The following is a 20041-nucleotide window of genomic DNA, read 5'->3' as shown; positions in this document are numbered from 1 at the left end:
TTTTAACTGCCCTTAATCCTGCCTCGCACTTAGCATACGTTTCGTTCCACGTGTCAGCAGCAAACACCAAGACAGTGTCATCTGCAAATACAATTGAAGATCCAGAAAATTTCAGTTTACAGAGGTCGTTAATATATAACAAAAATAGAATTGGACCCAGAACACTACCTTGAGGAACACCATATACAATTGATTTATTTGAGCTAATGTGATCATTAATTATTACTCTCTGTGTTCTATTTTCAAGATATGATCTGAACCAATCTAAAGATTTATTAACAATACCCATTGAACTGAGTTTTTTTAAGAGTAAACCGTGGGATACGGTATCAAATGCCTTAGACAAGTCTAAAAAGACGGCCATTGCTTTATTGCCAGTATCAAGAGCTTCTACGACTGTGGTAATCATTTTTAAAGCAGCATCACTTGTTCCCATGTTCTCTCGGAAGCCAAATTGATTATCTGAGAGAATTTCATATCTTTTTACATAAGACATCAACCTAATTTTAGCTAATTTCTCTATTATTTTTGATAACGTATTTAGCAAGGAGATAGGTCGATAGTTATTTACATCTTTGTTATCTCCTCCTTTAAATAAAGGAATAACTTCGGAATTTTTGCAATGATTAGGGAACAAGCCATTCTCAAAACTAACATTTACAATGTGTGTAATAGGTATTACTAGTTCAGAAGCATTTTGTTTGTAGACCATTGCACTTATATTGTCATTTCCACTCGAAAAACCTGATTTTAGCTCATTAATCACATTTAAAACTTCATTACAATTCGTTGGTTTGAATTCAAAGCAGGCATTTTGCATAGATTGTGTTGGATTATAATTTTTTACTAAAGATTCTTCACTGGTGTTATTTGCACTACACAAAAGATTAGCAAAATTTTGACCTATATCACTAAAAAAATTATTCACATGGTTAGTAATGACTGTTGGATTATCATTTATGGATACAATGTTATTATTTACTTTCAGTTTATTTATGGGCACTGATTCCTTTTGCAAATCCAATGCTTGTTTTATTATTTTCCATTCTTGCTTTATGTTTCCTTTTACCTCGTGAAGCTTCCCTTTATAATATGTCTGTTTGGTCGTTTTTATAATTTTAGAACACCAATTTCTGTATCTTTTATAATGTGCAAACAGTTCGATATTATTTGGTTCTTTACGACAACTCTTGTGTAATTTGTCACGTTTAATGAGGCAGTTAACAATTCCAGAAGTTATCCATGGTTTCAAGTGCTTTTTATTACAATGGATTCTCTTAGTATATGAGCAATTTCCAATATGTAATTTTAGACGTCTTATGAAATTATCAGCTGCAGTATTGACATCACTGGTGGATAAGACTGTATCCCATGTTTCCTCTTTCAGTGTTGAATTTAGTAGGTCATTATCCACAGTTAGTCTAAGCTTTACGTCTATTTTTTTTGATTTTGTTACTCTGGATTTAGGATATTTCAATAATGTAGCAAAATGGTCTGTAATACTGGTCCTGAATACAGCGCTCTGAGGATCGTCTTTTGACTTAACCATAATGTGATCAATACAACTCTCAGTACTTGATGTTACTCTAGTCGGTGAAATAATTAATGGTTTTAGACCGTGGTAAATCAAAAGTGAAAGATATTGTTCACTTTTTATGCTGTTCATATCCAGAATATTTATATTTATATCACCACATAAAATCACTTCATGGTTATGTGTTGATACAGAACGTGGTAAGTCATTTAGGTGGTCAAGAAAGGTATCAATGTGTGCTTGAGAAGGAGATCTATAAACTGCTAAAACACATACATTATAAGGTAGTTGTAATTTAAGACAGTTGGCATGTGGAATAGTTATTTCTTCAACAGAAACTATGACATCATTCCGAGTGTAAACGACAACTCCATCATTTTGTAAATAATTTTTTTTGGTGCTATGTGATGAATATCCAGTAATACTTGGGATATAGATTGAATCTTTCAACCAAGCCTCACTAAAAACGATAATGCCAAATCTATGTTGTATTGCGTCGAGAACAGCTATAGTATCATCGAAATTTTTTTTTATGCATCTTATATTCATACAATATATAGAGAGAGCAGAATGGTTAAGAAATTCATTACATACTGATGGGTCATCTATGTTGATATTGATTTCCTTGTCGTCATTTAGTTCTTCATCCAATATAGAATCCATATTAATACTTTTTTATACATGTTGCTGTTGGTGGTGTGACTCATAAAACAAAAGCAAATAATATGCGATGTAATTAATAATAATAATAAGAATAATAATGGGTGTATATTGATATTAATTTGAGCCCGTGAAAACTTGTCGAAAATGTAGGTATATCCCGTGAAGGTACAAACGAAGGAAATTATGTTTACATAATTATCAATCTTAAAGTAAATATTTATAATAAAGTGAATAATAGCAATAAAAGTGGTTATAGAGTGGTAGTAGATCTTTTGGTGGTAATAGATTGGTAAGATAAATAAGTTAGTATCAAGAACGCAACTAAAATGACAAATACATTCAATAACATTAGAAATACACAGAATGTGACTAAAATAGTGCGCAGGTATTTGCAATGATTTTATGATATTAACAAAACAACAATTATTAAATGATATTAACAAAAAAATATAGCTCAGAGCATGGAGCGTACTTAGGTTGTAAAGATGTTGCAAAGAATATGTTGACATAAAATAAATACATACAAAAACATTTGAAATACACAGCGATGTGGCCAAAATAGTGCGTAGGTATTTGCAATGAAAAATTTTTTTTTCAGGTATATGCACAGTTGTTATTTGTATGTTATTACCTAATGACAAATTATATGTGATAACAACAGCTAAGGGTGGTAGGTAAATATAGAATACATCACATTGCTTATTCATTATCCTATTGAAAATTATGAAATGAGTCTTAAATGAACAAGTAATGAATTTCATAATTACCGACTTATTATTCTTAATCAGAGCACGGTGAGTACTCAATCTGTAAATATGTAGGTGCGACGGGTGTGTTGCAATAGAAAAATAAGTTACAATTACCTGCGAACTATTCCAGAATCTGACCATAAAAGGAATAGAAATATATTCATTTATTTTTTTCCCAGATTTATATAGATTTACTAGAAGTATGAGGTTGCATGAGATCTTACTGATTGTGATAAAAATAAATGAGTATATAAATATTCTATAACAATATATTACAATATGAGAACATGAAATGATATCTTCATTAACAGCCATAATGACAGAGTGAAATAGAAGTCAGATAGATTGACTTTTTAAACGTTGCAGGTCATTGGCATTATTTATTGTTATGATTTTTGAGCTGTCAATTTTCTTCAGTAAGATACGTCCTGAAGATGTCCATGCATATTTAAAATTATTTTCTCTGGCGAATCGTTTAGTTTGTCCTAGGAGGAATTTTGCTTTTTGTGTTAAGTGATCCGATATATATATTCGTTGGGCATCTTGCGATACTCCTAGATCGTATGTATTTAATTTATTTGTGCTGGGAGTTGTGGCCTTTGTGTATGTTTTTATTTTGCATAAGAAATTATCTCGATCTAGTGTGTTATTAAAGGTCGCAATGATTGATCTGGGATTTTTTTCAGCAATTTTAGGCCCCATTCTATAGATTTTTTTTATTACCGAGTTCACATTTCCTGAAGAGTCCTCAAAGTTGATAATTTTTGTTATTTTATTGAGAATTTCTAAATAGTTATTAGAGATGGATTCTGGAATCCCTCTTATTTCAATATTACATATTTGAGACATATATTCTAGTCTGTCGATTTTGACGTCTTGTTGTGAGATTGTATTAATTAAAATGTTGTTTTGGTTTTTTAATTCGATTAGATCAGCATTATCTTTAACCTGTAATTTTTCCATAGAAGTCACACGCTTTTTTAGATCTTCCTGTTGATCCGCCATGAATTGGAATGACTTTAGTAGATCATTGTTTTGTTTTAATATTTCTTCATATTTGTGATCATAGATGCTTAGTTTATTGTCTACAAAAGAAATCATTGTTGTTTTAAATTTTTCAAGTTCCTTCAAGAATATTTCCAATGTTAACGGCTGATTAGAGCCATCTGTGAATGATGAAGCTAGATTTTCACTGGTTATTGTAGGTGTGGTTGTAAGCTTCGCTGTTTGTGCAATTCGTTTTTGATTTTTCATTATCTTTAAACCGGGTAAGCTTAACTCAAACGCTGACGCTCTGTCTCGAATAGATAGTAAACAAATACTCCATATCAAGATAGATCCAGAACCAAACTCATATGAAGACTTTATTAAATCACACTATTTAAATAAAAATACAGACTGTCAGAATATCGTTGAAATCAATAATAATTTGCTAACTCAGAAGGATAATTGGTGTCATATAATTTCAAACGATAAAGAGATGTCTCAAGGAATCGCTTTTGAAATAAAAAACCTGATAATTAATTTTAATGAAATCGCTAAATCTAAAAGCGACTTAAATGATATATTATATTCTAAATATAATAATTTCAAAATATTCCATTTGATTGCAAAAGAACATTTTTGGGATAAACCCTCATATCAAGATATATTCAACTGTTTCACAAAATTAAAAGATATACTAATCTCTCAAAATATTAACTCTATATCGATCCCGACATTTGGAAATGATATAAATAATTTAAACTCAAATAAAATAAAATCTATCATTTTTTACTTATTCGCTGGAACTAATATTAAAGTAACAATTTGTAAAAATAAAATTTGTAATCCAAATATTGAAGATATACCGGATATCATTAAGGAAAATCATGATTCTCCCCATTCTGGACATTCAGGTTTCCACAGAACGTATCGCCGAGTCAAGGACCGATACTCGTGGAGACAAATGAAAAAAGATATTCGCGATTATATTAAAAAATGTGAATCATGTCAGAAAAACAAAATATCTCGTAAACGTAACATTCAACCCATGGAAATAACTTCAACCTCGGAAAAGCCATTCGACAAAATAGCATTGGACATCGTAGGTCCATTACCTTTAACTGAAAACGGTAACAAGTACATCCTTACGTTACAAGATGATCTCAGTAAATTTTCTCAAGCATTTGCAATTCCGAATCACGAAGCCGTCACAATAGCTCATCAATTAGTCAACAATTTTATTTGTAAATTTGGAATACCTAAACAAATAATCACGGATCAAGGTAAAGATTTTACGTCCTCAATTTTAAAAGAAGTTGCAAAACTTTTCAAGATCAAACAAATTCAAACAAGCGCATATCATCCACAATCTAATGGTGCGTTAGAAAGGAGTCACGCTACCTTAGCTGATTACCTTATAAGCACTTTATCTCCGATAAGCAAACTGATTGGGACGAATGGATAAACTTAGCAATGTTTTCATACAACACAACAACACATTCCTCAACTAAATATACCCCTCATGAATTAATTTTTGGAAATAAACCAGAATTACCAACTGCTATTATCAGAGATCCAGAATTTAAATATACTTACGAACATTATGCAGATAATCTCCAATTAAAATTAAATAAATCGTTTGAATTCGCAAGAAGTAACATAATTAAACAAAAAAATAAATCAAAGGAATTTTACGATAAGAAAAGTGTTAATAATATAACGTACAACCTAAATGATAAGGTATATTTACGAAACGAATCATCCCTAATTCACCATTCCAAAAAACTAACACCTAACTACAAAGGTCCTTATAAAATCTGTCAAATAAATTCACCAGTAAACTATACTATTTTAATAAAAAATAAAAAAGTAAAGGTACATGCAAATCGAAAAGAAAGCTCTTGTTCCAGATTAATCACCTTACTAAAGTCTATGCCTATAGCATCTACATCTCTAAATGAATTCAGTAGCGAATATAGAAAATAATGAAAATCAGTTTAATATAAATTTTCACAAATTTCAAGCTTATGCCACTGAAATTAACAAACACATGTTTGATGTCGAAATCAAACAAGACATTGAATATCATTTAGCTTCACTTACACTCATTATCACAGAATTACAAAATGAATACATGACACTCATCGACGCAATATTATTTGTCAAAGGCAATATATTACATCCATTTATTATAAGTCCTAAAAAATTATCTATTGAGCTAACCAAATCTATTCCTTACCTACCAAGCTCAACGTGTTACCCCGTACCTCCTGAAACAAGATATGTAAATCAATTGTTACCACTAATTAAGTTGAAATGTTTTTATCTTAATACACGAATTATCTTTGTAATGTCAATTCCCTTAACCAATCATATTAATTACGAAATGTATAAACTTATATCTTTACCAGCCAAACGACCAGATAATTATTATGTATTTATTTTACCATCTATAGATTATCTTGCTATAGCTGAAACCAAGAAATATTATTCAATAATTAATAATTTAGAATCTTGTACAAATATCAATGAAAATAATTCAATTTGTGAACTTATCAATCCATTATATTCCATACAATTAAGACCAATATGTGAAACCCAACTTCTATTAAATAATATGACTGTCATGCCAAATAATTGCAATATTAGAATCACAAATTCAATTGACGAAATATGGCATAAATTTGTAAACAAAAATCAATGGATTGTTGTACTTCCTAAACCAACTAGAATAACCATCAAATGTAATCATTCTGATCCATCCGATTTATTTCTAGGAAATATTGGAATATTATCCTTTATGTCGAATTGTAAAATATATACTAGTTCCTCTATAATTTACACAAATTTTAACAACATTAATTTAAATGACATGCTTTCATCTAAATCAATTATCCCTCAATTTAATATACTAGAAAATAATTGTTACTCAGAAACTGGAAATAAAACTATTGCTCTAGAAATTCCAGATATGTCCTCCAAAATTCAGAGTCTTAATAATGAAGAATTAAATACTGCAAGTCGCAATCTAGATGAAATGTATCTTAATATTGAAACAGAATCAAAAGTAACGCTTCATAAAATCTCACAGAATTCATATTTCTCATACCTTTTAATGAGCATTGTCATGTTTATTTTTTATAGATTATACAAATATTATAAATCAAAAAACCAACCGAATAATTTAGACACTCCAGAGGTACCTACACTTGTTGTAACACTAGAAGACGACAACGACGCTTCAGTCAGTGGTCGACATACGCGACTTACATCGACAGTGAAGTAAGGAAAGATTGTCGAGGTCGACAATTCTTCTAAGGGGGAAGATGTTATGTACCAATGCAACCCATGCTATCATTTGTTATCATTGTTATCAATATTCTTGTGCATGCGTAGTTATAACAACAATCAGTTGGACCCTATTAATAATAAGTAAATATTTGTAACAACTAGTTAGTTGGAACCTAGCAATCAATAAGTACATATAGATTGTAATAAACCTAATTGGACCCTATTTATCAATAAGTACATAGTTATAAGAACAATATTGTTAGTTCTAATATTAGATAATTATTTATTATATAAGAGAAATATAGAGAAGAAGCACCAGAGTGAACATTGTAGCCGGACCAGACAGTATCGCTGTCCGTGCATTCCTGTAACGTAATACCGATAAATAAACTATATACAGAAACCATACCGAGTAGTGAATTAACATTGAAAATCACCTACCGGACCCTAACAGCAGATTCTCAGAGATATACCTATAGGCACAGAGTGGAAGATACTACCAGTATCGCCCTGGTGTAAGACCACCATTCAGAATTGAAACGTTGCTCCAAATGGCTTTAGCCGTGTTTAGTGACTAGATCTGAATAGCCAGGTACTTCCCCACCTTCCTCTTTCCCTTCCCCACTTACCTTCAGCCTCACAACATCCCCCAATTGGGGATGCCATAGTCTCACTGGCTCCAGACGGGAGCAGTTGGGACTCTTGTGAGGTATTCACTATAAAAAAAGGCACGAACAAGATAATTCGTGCCGTGTCCTTCAAGTATTTACCTAAGCTAACATACTTTAACATGTGATCGCAATGAATTATCAGAACAAGTAAGCGCGTTAATCTAACAAGAAAGGCGGAAGATGTTTAATCCGGCTCGAAGGACCAAAATAAATGAGACTGTATAATAAAAACACAATAAATTATGATGAGCCACAAAGTGAATGCTTTTTACAATTACGTAAATGAGACTGAGTTAGAATAATAAACTAATGTTTGGATGATTTGTATAGCGTCGTTTTTGTGCAAAATCACCTCAAGCTAGAACAGAGAGGTGTGGCTTTTTATCCATTATGTAGAGCGAATGCAGTGTAAGGAGAATAAACGATTCAAATCCGAATGGTAGCAGAAGTCGTGGACGCCGGAGGAAGACATGGCACGACCAAGTGAATCAGATACTTGAGTAGGGCCATGTCAAGAGTCAGAATAATAGAAGAGTATGTATGAATGTGAATGAGGCAAGGAGTATGTGCCAAGACCGAGTTGTTTGGCGGTCCGTCCTCTCTGCCTACCCCTTCAGAAACGGCGTGTTGGTTGGTTAGTTAGTTAAATATCTGTTGTACCGTATCTTTTTTCTTGTATAAATCAAAACAGGCGGCTGGTGTTGAGCGGGAATTTAAACCTTATCACCATTTACATAGGGAGTGTTGTTGTTAGCGACCCGATTCCAAATATAACCTGACGTGGTGCATCGCCACAATAACACACAGAATAATAAAATCATTGATATGCGCATAGGTTTGTTAATTTACTGTATACTGATGGCCTCCATGGTTTACGAATCAGTAATCTCAGTATCGCCCTGGTGAAATATCACCTCTCAGAATGTTCTCAGTTGCTTAGAAATTTGAACTGTCAGTTTCATCCCCATCTTTCCCTCCCTATATCCGTCAGCCTCACAACATACCCCAAATGGAATGACATAGTTTCAGTGTCTACCTGTTTAGAGTTAATGTTTACAAAAAGGTTCACCTGAGATGCTACTGTATAATTTTTGTTATAAATACACTAAGTAGTATTCTTATTTTCCACAGATGCGAGACCAGGCCCGGCCCTGAGTTCCTACTCCGGTCCTACACGTTCCACTCCAACAGCTCATTCCGCCTAGTACAACACTATTACGCAGACGAGCATTGCACGAGCCCCGTGTACACAGCCATAGCGCGGGGCAAGCTGCGTGCGGGGGGGCTGTACTCGCTTACCAGGGTGGGACTGGTGCCTCACACAGCCGAGGTAGCACAACAGCTGGCCGCTAAGATCTTCAGCACTTGTCCTGGTAAGATTTATATCTAACTCTACGTAACATAACCTAACTTTTCAAAACCTAATATGTATACTGTATACCCAACATAAATAACAAATCCTTACAAAAGTAATGCTGATGTGATTACAGTTAAAAGTAAGTAGCTTGCCGCTAAGATCTTCAGCCCTTGTTCTGGTTAGATTTATACCTAACTAAACTTACAAAACCTAACATAACTGTACCGGACAGCAGATGGATATACCTAAATAATTATTAAATAATCAAGAAAATGAATATTTGTCTGATGTAACGCATTGTACGATGAAGAATCCTTTGTTGTTTAGTCGCACTACAAACCGTGGGACCTTAGCATATTTAAGAATAATAATAGATTTAAGAATAATTGCTCCACATTTACACGTGTAGAAATTATTGTATTCGAACCACGTGTCATATCGCCAGTTCAAGGGTGAATTAGTCGCACGACAAACCGTGGGACCTTAGAATATGTTTAGAGTTAAGAATAGTTGCTCCACATTAACACGTGTAGAAATTATTCAATTTGAACCCAATAAATACGCCAACAACTGGCTCAAGTGTGCCGCTCAACCAGTCAGTTGTCCGACGACTTTCGCAAGTGGTGTTTCTATTCAAATCCTTACCAAAGGTACCCCCAGAGGAAACCGGCATTTACAGTCAATTTCACTGGCGTAGGTGTCCAGTACAATAACCTAAAATAATCTTACAAAACCTAATTTACCCAACCTAACAAAACCTTACAAAAGTAAGGCTGATGAGTACAGCTAAAAAGATGTAGCTTACCGCTAAGATCTTCAGCACTTGTTATGGTAAAATGTATACCTAACTCAACTTATATAACCTATCATCACCTTGCACAATCTTACAAAACATAACCTCAAAACCTCACAAAAGCTTAGATAATCTTACGTAGACTTAATAAAATGGCTGTACAAGTTGTTACAACCTAACATAACTTCACTTAACCTTTGAACTGGGCGAACCGTGTCTCAACTTTGTCTTGGAAAACAGTCCGTATTTCAATTACTTTCACGTTCAACCTTATAAGTGGTATTGTATATGTTTGTACCAAAACACATACGAACAGATAAAGAAACATTTTGAAGAGACTCTTGCTTATGTAGTGATGTACTGGGTGGATCAATAATAATTTAATCTTTATAAATAACAAAATCCTTCCTTCAAAATCTTAAATCTTTGAAAATCACCGAATGCTTTGAAATTTTAACACAGCCTAACATTCGAATACGCGTGTTTTTCTATATTAAATAGATGTCTCATACGACAGGTAAAAATACAGCGCCATCTGTTGAACGTAAAAGCAACACGCGCTATTGTTTCTTTATCAGCACATACAGACTGAGCCACAGCAACGCGTGGCGGATTACAGCTAGTTTAATAATAAACAAACAAAAAATGGAACTGATAAATGTTGCTACACAGTTAAGTACCCTGTATCTTTGTGAATTTGCGGGGTAAGAGGGGACTGCGTGCGTGTGTTCTAAACTAGTTCGAAAAATATTTTTGATTCTCTCTACTTATCGGTGTGCACAAATTTATTCAATCGTATTCTCTTCAAAATGATTTTCCTGTACATCACGTACGTTTTATTCTAAGTAAATAATATTTTTAATTAGACACCTGTTATCAAAATTACACATCTGCCCTGATGATGGACACTGCAATGATGAAATGACGAAACGTTGGCTAAAGAAGGAGGTAGCGCAACACGGCATAATACCCCAAAAACAAATCACTATAGACACCTGTTTTTTATGTGAATATCGTGCAAGAATCTCAACGTGAATGCATCGCAATTGGGAATCGAATCGAACCCAGCATATCTTTCTAACCAGGATAACCACTTAGCTATTGAGACCTAATTAATTATATTTTTTTGTAAATTTACAATCATAGAATGATAATGGTAATTCTCAAATTGAGATCAGATCAGAATCAGATTTCAATGGCTTAGTGGTATCCTGTAATGTGTCATGTTTAGTTTAGATGTATCGATATTATCTTCTTAAAGCCTGTGGGCCTTAGCATGAGAAGTCGATATAGCCCTATAGCAATACGATATCGTTAAAATACGTCATCAATGAGCACTTAACGACATATGCTAGCACGATCAAAATATAACAACCGACGATTGTTAAAATTCCTTGTCTATGGTCAAAGTAGCGACGGTATCGTTAAAATTGCGAGCATGAGAATGTATCGATAGGATAACTTCCGACCGACGGTTGCTAAAAGCCCGCCGAATATAACGTGGGGTCTTGAGTGTCAGTTAAAACTTTGGTTGGCTGTCGATATACATATTTTTTTTAATAATGTCGTTCATTATGCAAAATTTCTGGTTCAATGAAAGGAGGCAGGTTAGGGAAGATCGTAGGATTGAAAGGCGTCGTTTACGCGATCAATTGAATCCGTTCGAACTTGCAGAGACGGAATTCAGACAATTGTTTCGAATATCTCGCATTATGGCTAGAGATCTCATTGATGAATTAACTCCTTTTCTAGTGTCAAAAAATACATTAGGACTTCCAGTATACATTAAAGTGAGAGTATTAAATATTATTGATATCTTAGTAAAACAAAAACACAATATAAATCTATCCACCACTGGAACGACCACGTGAAATAAATAAATTTGTTTCGATTGGTGATGATAATTTTTCACAATAAAGTGATTAAAATGATCAAAAGTGAAGTTTATTAATTAGTTGTATTATTTATGATGTTGACAGGTACTCGCACCCATCAGCTTCTTTGCTACAGGGAGCTACCAACGTGGAGTAGGCCAAGATCACTTCTTGGCGATAGGGCAAACTACCGTTAGCAAGTGCATAAAACTGTTTATGAAAGCAGTTTTAGAACATCTGTACAGAAGATGGATACATTTTCCGGCTACAAATGAAGCCCGCAAGCAAGTAGAGAGTAGTTTTAGGGAAAAATTAAACTTTCCACATGTTCTGGGATGCATCGATTGCACCCACATCGCCATCGTCACCCCTTCCAGACACGAGGAGCAGTACAAAAACCACAAAGGATTTTATTCGCTGAATGTTCAAGTGGTAAATATTTTTTCAGAAATAAAACAGCCGGATTGTTGTTTTCAAATTTTATTGAAGGTTTTTTATGTTTGATAAACAGGTCTGCGATGCTACGTTGAAAATATTGAGCATCAACACACGCTTCCCGGGTACTGTCCATGACCAATTCATTTGGAATAATAGTTTAGTCAAAACTGAAATGAACAGACTATACAATCAGAGAATTGGGACATATTTCTTGCTAGGTATGTATTTCAACAACTCATTTAAAAAAAAGGCAAAAAAATCATAATTTAGTAGTTATATGTACCTATTATAATGGGTGTTTTGTTTCAATCAGGCGATTCTGGATATACACTCGAGCCTTATCTGATGACACCAATATTGAATGCAGTCGAGGGGAGTGCCCAATACAGATACACAAAGGCGCACTGTGAGGCGAGATGTTCCGTAGAACGCCTATTTGGGGCATGGAAGGCTATATTCCGTTGCCTCAGGAAAAACAAAAGAGTTCTCCATTATGAGCCCGATGCTGCTGGTCAAATAATTATTACTTGTGCTATACTATACAACATGATGAAGCACTATAAGTCAGTTTCCTTGTTGAACTATATGCATTTAAAAAAGTAAGGCAACAGTACAAAATATTAATAAATTTTTCTCTATTTTCAGATTAACAGACGATTATAATGATAATGTAGAGTTAAGAGAGGTTGAGCTGCTGCACCAGCCTGAAGATGTCAGCAGGGTTGTTGCAGCCCGCAGAGTGAGAGACGAACTAGTGCGAAAGTACTTCTCCCACGAATGATAATATATTAAACAAGGAAACTGACTTATAGTGCTTCATCATGTTCAAACATTGTATCGTATGTACCTACATTGTAAAAACAATTCACGCCTCACAGAGACGTTGCGAGAGTTTGAAGAACTGCTACTAATCAAGTACATATTCATATATGCAAAGCGCTGCATGCAATATTTCACAACAAGTACTTCAAAAGTACTTTAAAACATTGTATTGTATGTACCTACATTGTAAAAACAATTCACGCCTCACAGAGACATTGCAAGAGTTTGAAGAACTGCTACTAATCAAGTATACATATATGCAAAGCGCTCCATGCAATATTTCTCAAAAAGAACTTCAATAGTACTTTAAAACACTGTATTGTATGTACCTACATTGTAAAAACAATTCACGCCTCACAGAGACGTTGCGAGTCTTTGAAGAACTGCTACTAATCAAGTACATATTCATATATGCAAAGCGCTGCATGCAATATTTCACAAAAAGAACTTCAATAGTAGTTTTAAACATTGTATTGTATGTACCTACATTGTAAAAACAATTCACGCCTCACAGAGACATTGCAAGAGTTTGAAGAACTGCTACTAATCAAGTATACATATATGCAAAGCGCTCCATGCAATATTTCTCAAAAAGAACTTCAATAGTACTTTAAAACACTGTATTGTATGTACCTACATTGTAAAAACAATTCACGCCTCACAGAGACGTTGCGAGAGTTTGAAGAACTGCTACTAATCAAGTATACATATATGCAAAGCGCTCCATGCAATATTTCTCAAAAAGAACTTCAATAGTGCTTTAAAACACTGTATTGTATGTACTCTTCTTCTTTATGTGCCGTATCAGGTCCCCCCGACGTTGGCGATCACTCTTGAAAATGTCTCTTTGTCTTGCGCTGCCCGGAATAGCTCCTCCACACTTCTAATGCCGGTCCACTCTCGTATGTTTCGCAGCCAAGACATTTGTCTCCTACCAGGCCCTCTGCGACCCTCTATCTTGCCTTTCAAAATTAACTGGAGCAAGTGATACTTCTCCCCTCGAAGTACATGACCCAGATATGAAATTTTCCTGATTTTTATTAATCTAAGCAGTTCTCTCTCTGCTCTAGCCCGCCTGAGAATTTCTGTGTTGGTGATCATGTCGGTCCATGGTACTTTGAGTATTCTCCGGTGAAGCCACATTTCAAAAGCCTCTAACCTGTTCATGGTATTTACTTTCAAGGTCCATGTTTCACATCCATACAACAAGACCGACCACACATAACATTTTAGCATTCTCTGCCTTAGTTTTAAGCTGATATTATCATTGCAGAAGAGGGATTTCATTTTAATGAACGCAGTTCTTGCTGCTTCAATTCTGCACCTAACCTCTACATCTGGGTCAAGAGTCTCCGTGAGAATACTGCCGAGGTATCTAAATCTTTCGACCTTTTCGACATTGCAACCATTTAACTGTATCACTGATTCAGAGTGATCTAGTCGTCCAAAAGTCATCCATTTTGTTTTATTGACGTTGATTGTTAGGCCCAGTTGCTCACCAGCATTATTAACAAGATTTAATAGGTCTTGGAGGTCATCGAAACAGTCAGCTAGTAATACAGTATCATCTGCGTATCTTATGTTATTAATGACAACTCCGTTGATCTTAAGACCCTTCTCAGTATTACTTAGGGCTCTTTTAAAGACATAGTTGGAATAGAGATTAAACAATAGTGGCGACAGGATACAGCCTTGTCGTACTCCACGCTGAATGGCAATTGCATTAGATCTCTCATTCCCATGTCTTATTTCTGCTGTTTGGAACCAATACAGGTTTTTTATGAAATTCTGGTCTTTGGTGTCAAAGTTACAATCCGCAAGCATTTTCATTAGGTCAGCATGTTTTACCCTGTCATATGCCTTTTCGTAGTCAATAAAACAGGCAAAAACTTCCTTTCTTTGGTCACGACACTTTTGCAATAGTACATCGATAGACAATAATGCCTCACGCGTCCCAAACGCATTTCTGAAGCCAAACTGGGTGTCATCCAAGTCCTGCTCGCACTTATTGCGTATCCTGGCATGTATTATTTTGAGGAATAATTTAAGGACATGACTCATCAGGCTTATTAATCGATAGTCACTGCACTTCTTAGGGTATTGTTTTTTAGGCAATGTCACGAAGGTGGATTTTAGCCAATCTTGGGGTATATTCCCTGTGTCGTATATAGAATTAAATAACCTCAACAGGTAGTCAACATTTTCATCATTAAAGAGCTTCAACACCTCAACTGGAATATCGTCTGGTCCGCACGCTTTTCTATTGTCTGAAGTCTTTATCGCATGAAGAATTTCTGATTTTAAAATCGATGGTCCATGCAATTGATCATTGGGAATATTAATGTCAGGTCTAATATCTTTGAATGTATCATGAATATACTTTTCCCATGTTTGTAAAATATCTTTTTCATCCAATATTAATTTATTGGAATCGTCAACTAAACATGATGGAGTAATTCTTCTAGAAGTGCCTGTAATTTCCTTTAATTTTTTGTGAAGTTTGAATGCATTGTGACTACGACTGTACGATTCTAGTTCTTCACACTGTGACTTCATCCATTCTTCTTTGGCTTTTTTAATTTCACGTCTAATCATTCTTTGTAAGTTTTTATATTTATTTATTTATTTATTATTTTATTTACGCCCTAATGGGCTTTTACATGAAAATATACATTTACAGTGATTACAATAATTGAACATAAGAAGATAAATGGAGTTTATTGTAAGAAAGCAACACATATAATAAAATTTTGTGCAAATTAGCAAAACACTAATAAGATGGATTCAATATAAAATATACCCAAGCATGAAATAGTAAGTAAAAGAAAGTTCAACATAAAAAGTAAGTAAGTGGGTGTGTTTAAACCCAGTATTAATTGTGTGTTTAACAAATCGATAAACCAATATAAATTAGAGTGTAACTTACTCGTGAGGTAAAGAACATTATAACAGAGATTTAAAAAAAAAATAACAAAATAAGAGTTGCACCTGTAAAAAGCAAAAACTAATAGAATTTAGCAATATCGACATGAATAAGAAATAATAAGATCTGAGATGGAGCATAGTGTTATGTATAAAAAGTAGTTAATAGGTATATGCATACAATTATAAGTGTATAGTAGAGCAAATAAAAAACAAACAAATATGGATATAATTTACTTGAAAGGTTTCGAATGGGAGAAGATGTAATAAAATTATTAAAGCTATAAAAGTTAATTATTAGCCGATAGAATCGAAATAAGTTGCCTTTTAAAGCTCACAAAATTGTCAAAACCAAATATATCTATAAGTTCACAGTATTTATTCGCAAGGTTGTGAATTCTAGGAATTGGTGAAAAAATAGAATAATTAGTGTTGAGGTTCTTGTTAAATTTAAAAGTATCATTACTGCGAGTTTGCCTAGCAGGAACATTAATACAAATAAGTTCCAACAAATTAGGGCTGTCAATTAAAGATTTAATAATTTTGAATAAAAATAGCAAATCAATTAGCACTCTTCTATCAGATAATTTAAGAAGTTTAGTTTCAGCAAGCAAGTTATTGTAATTTATAAATTCGATTGGAATTTTCATTTTAAAATTAATGTAACGAAGGAATTTATTTTGTACCTTTTCTAATGATTGAGAATGGACCTTGTAGTACGGTGACCATACGGTGGAATTGTATTCTAATTTGCTTCGTACTAACGAGCAATACAGATGTTTTAATGTTGACATACTTTTAAAATTTGCTCCCATTCTCAAAATAAAACCTAGTATTCTCATCGCATCGCTTGTTATTTCATCGATGTGTACGTTAAACTGTAGACTCTCGTGGAATATAACACCAAGATCACGAATCTGTGATACACGAAGAAGATTAGCACCATTCATAAAATAGGAAAAATTAAGTGGATTTTTGCCTTTGTAAAAACTGATAATCTGGCATTTACCTAAATTTAGTTGCAAATCATTGACAGAACACCACGCACATAGTTTATTAAGGTTCAACTGCAAAATTGCGCGATCGTCATCGTCTTTGATTATTCTGTATATCTTCAGATCGTCGGCAAATAACAGGACTTTAACATTAGTAAAAATATTAACAATATCATTGATAAACAAACAAAATAATATTGGGCCCAAGTGAGATCCCTGTGGTACTCCGCTCGAGGCAGCAAATGTATAAGAAGTAAACGAATCTATCTTGACTGCTAAGTACCTTCCTAATAGATAACTCTTAAACCATTCCAACATACTCCCTCTTATTCCCAACAATTTTAGTTTACGTAATAATATTTTGTGGTTTACTTTATCAAATGCCTTACTGAAGTCAGTATATATGGAATCAGTTTGATGTGATGCATTAAGGGCATTAACAATATCATTCGTGTACAATATCAAATTGGTAAGAGTAGATCTACCTTTAATGAATCCATGTTGAAGGGGAGAGATGGTTCGATTGATTCGGGATATCAACTTATCTAGTACTAGGCTTTCAAAAAGTTTGGGTAAAGTAGACATTATACATATTGGCCTATAATTTGTTACTTCGCTCTTATTACCTTTTTTGAAAATGGGCGTTAAAAGACTAAACTTCCAAAGGTCCGGGAATACACCTGATGAGAGTGACTTTGTAAATAACTTATGAATAGGATATGACAATGTATGCATACAATTTACTAAAAACCTGGGCGGAACATTATCAGGTCCTGCGGATTTACGGGAATCAAGACTCTTCAGCTTAGATATAATATCGTCTATGGTTACATTACAGTCAGATATATCAAGAGTTTCAACCAAATCAAAGCACGAAATATTGCTGTCTTCACTTGCATTAATGTAAACGCCGCTAAAAAAATCAGCAAAAAGATTAACAGTTTCCTGAAGATTTTGGGATAATTTAGAATCGAATGACACACTACTAGGTATGTAAGTACCATTTTCTTTTTGGGATTTAACATATTTCCAAAAGAAATTTGAGTCGTCCATGATAGAGCCTTCGACATCACTAATGTAATTTTTGTAACATTTTGCGGAGAGCTTATTGCACTCTGCCCTCAATTTTTGAAACGCAGTATAATCGATGGCCAGGCGACTTTGTTTGAATCTCTTATGAGATAATTTTTTGAGGTAAATTAAGTCTATCAGGTCTTTTGAGAACCATTTTGGGTATAGAGTTTCTCTGTAAGTCGTTAAAGGAACAAATTGTTCAATTGCAGAATTAACGATGAAGTAAAATTTTTTAAGGTGTACATTAATATCATCGTCGCTATCAAAGAATGACCAGTCAGTCTGTTTAAGGAAATTTGAAATTTTAACATAGTCAGCTTTTTTGAAATTTCGAGTTTCTACTACCTTTTTTACGATAGGAATTGGTTTAAGATTAGACATGCATATTTCTAGTGGTGGATGGTAAACATCGACAGGTAATAGAATTTCGGTACTTCTCACAACACAGATGTCAGACACATTTGACAGTGCCAAATCCAACGTACGACCTCCTATATTATGAACATTATTACACTGTGTTAGACCTAAGAACAGTGCCATATCTCTAATAACACGAATATTAACATTAGAACAAGAATTGACAGAATTCATATTACACCAATCATAATGTGGCAGATTGTAATCACCAACTAGAAGTAGTTTAGTATTAGGATATTTAGCACAAATTGATTCAACCTCGTCGCAGTGATTGCTGTAGCTTTGGACATCAGAATTCGGAGGTAAGTATGCACATCCCACTATTATTTTACCTCTAGAAGTGTTCACATTGACAAATAGTTGCTCGATGGATGTGTTTTTTGTGGATATTTTTGAAGAACTGAGATTTTTTGAGATAGCAATGGCTACACCACCTCCTCTCGTTTTGGCACTTGTTTTAGAATTCCTATCCATACGGTAGATGTTGAAATTAGGGAAGCCTAATTCGGCAGAATTGATTCCTGAGTCGAGCCATGTTTCGGTTAAAATGAAGATATCACTGCTGATAGTTGCCGCCGAAGTCAGCAACATGGGAAGTTTAGTGCGGATCCCTCTCACATTTTGGTAGTAGCATTTTATTTTTTGTTGTTTCAGTTTTTTGGCGCACATTCAATAATTTTAGGTACAGAGTTCACATATTTGATAGTTATATTGGTTTCACCGTTGTTCTTCCTCGTCTCGAGTTGTTGGCGTAAATCTAGAAGTTGAGTCCTCTGCAATGGTGTTTGGTCGTTACTGGCCTTTATACCGTTTTTCAGTTTTGCGTTCCTGGACAAAACCTCACGAGCCGAGACAGAGTCATTGAATTCGACCTTAATCGGTCTAATTTTGTTGGACTTTTTTACACCAAGTCTGTACGACTTAACCACACTCGGTATTAATTCATTATTTATATCACTAATCGCTGAAACTACTTTATCGCTGTCCATATTGTGTCTCATTATGTTTGTGTTTACGTCTCTCATCCATTAAGTTCAAAATGTGGTCAGTCATCCAATTCTTTTTTCTAATTTGCTTATCAACTTTCAAATTTGCATCACAAGTTTCACGTATAACTGACTTAAGGTTATCCCATTGTGTTTGTATTTCTATCGATGGATCACAAGGGAGTAGCCTAATATTATCGTTCAAAGTCTGAGATACCCTATTTCTGACCACTTCTTCATGGAGTTTCGAGATTTCCATTTTAATTTTGGTTTTGGGCTTTTTTATTTGTTTTAAGCGTAAAACAATATCGGCAGTTAACAAAACATGGTCAGAACCAATGTCCGCACCAGGGTACGTGGTGACTCTCTTTACGGAGTTCCTGAATCTATGGTCTACTAACACATAGTCAATTTGGTTCCTGACAATATCATAGATTGTTCCATCCTGGGGTGATCTCCACGTATAAAGCC

The 20041-nt window shown here is 34.1% G+C and overlaps 1 protein-coding gene across 1 annotated transcript in view; it reads left to right on the top strand.

The window, feature by feature from the left end:
• Positions 1–20041, top strand: part of LOC149408925 (protein APCDD1-like) — a 115387-nt gene that overhangs the window by 64986 nt on the left and 30360 nt on the right. Inside the window, exon 4 of the mRNA XM_089650291.1 lies at positions 9024–9265. Coding sequence (XP_089506417.1) covers positions 9024–9265 — 242 coding nt within the window. The remainder of the gene's footprint in view (positions 1–9023; positions 9266–20041) is intronic.

Source organism: Hesperophylax consimilis, unplaced genomic scaffold (genome assembly GCF_061612785.1).
Source record: "Hesperophylax consimilis isolate HC1 unplaced genomic scaffold, BYU_Hcon_1.0 scaffold_41, whole genome shotgun sequence".
Classification (NCBI taxonomy): Eukaryota; Metazoa; Arthropoda; class Insecta; order Trichoptera; family Limnephilidae; genus Hesperophylax; species Hesperophylax consimilis.
Note: the sequence above shows the minus strand (reverse complement) of the source record. Positions and strands in the feature narration are given on the sequence as shown.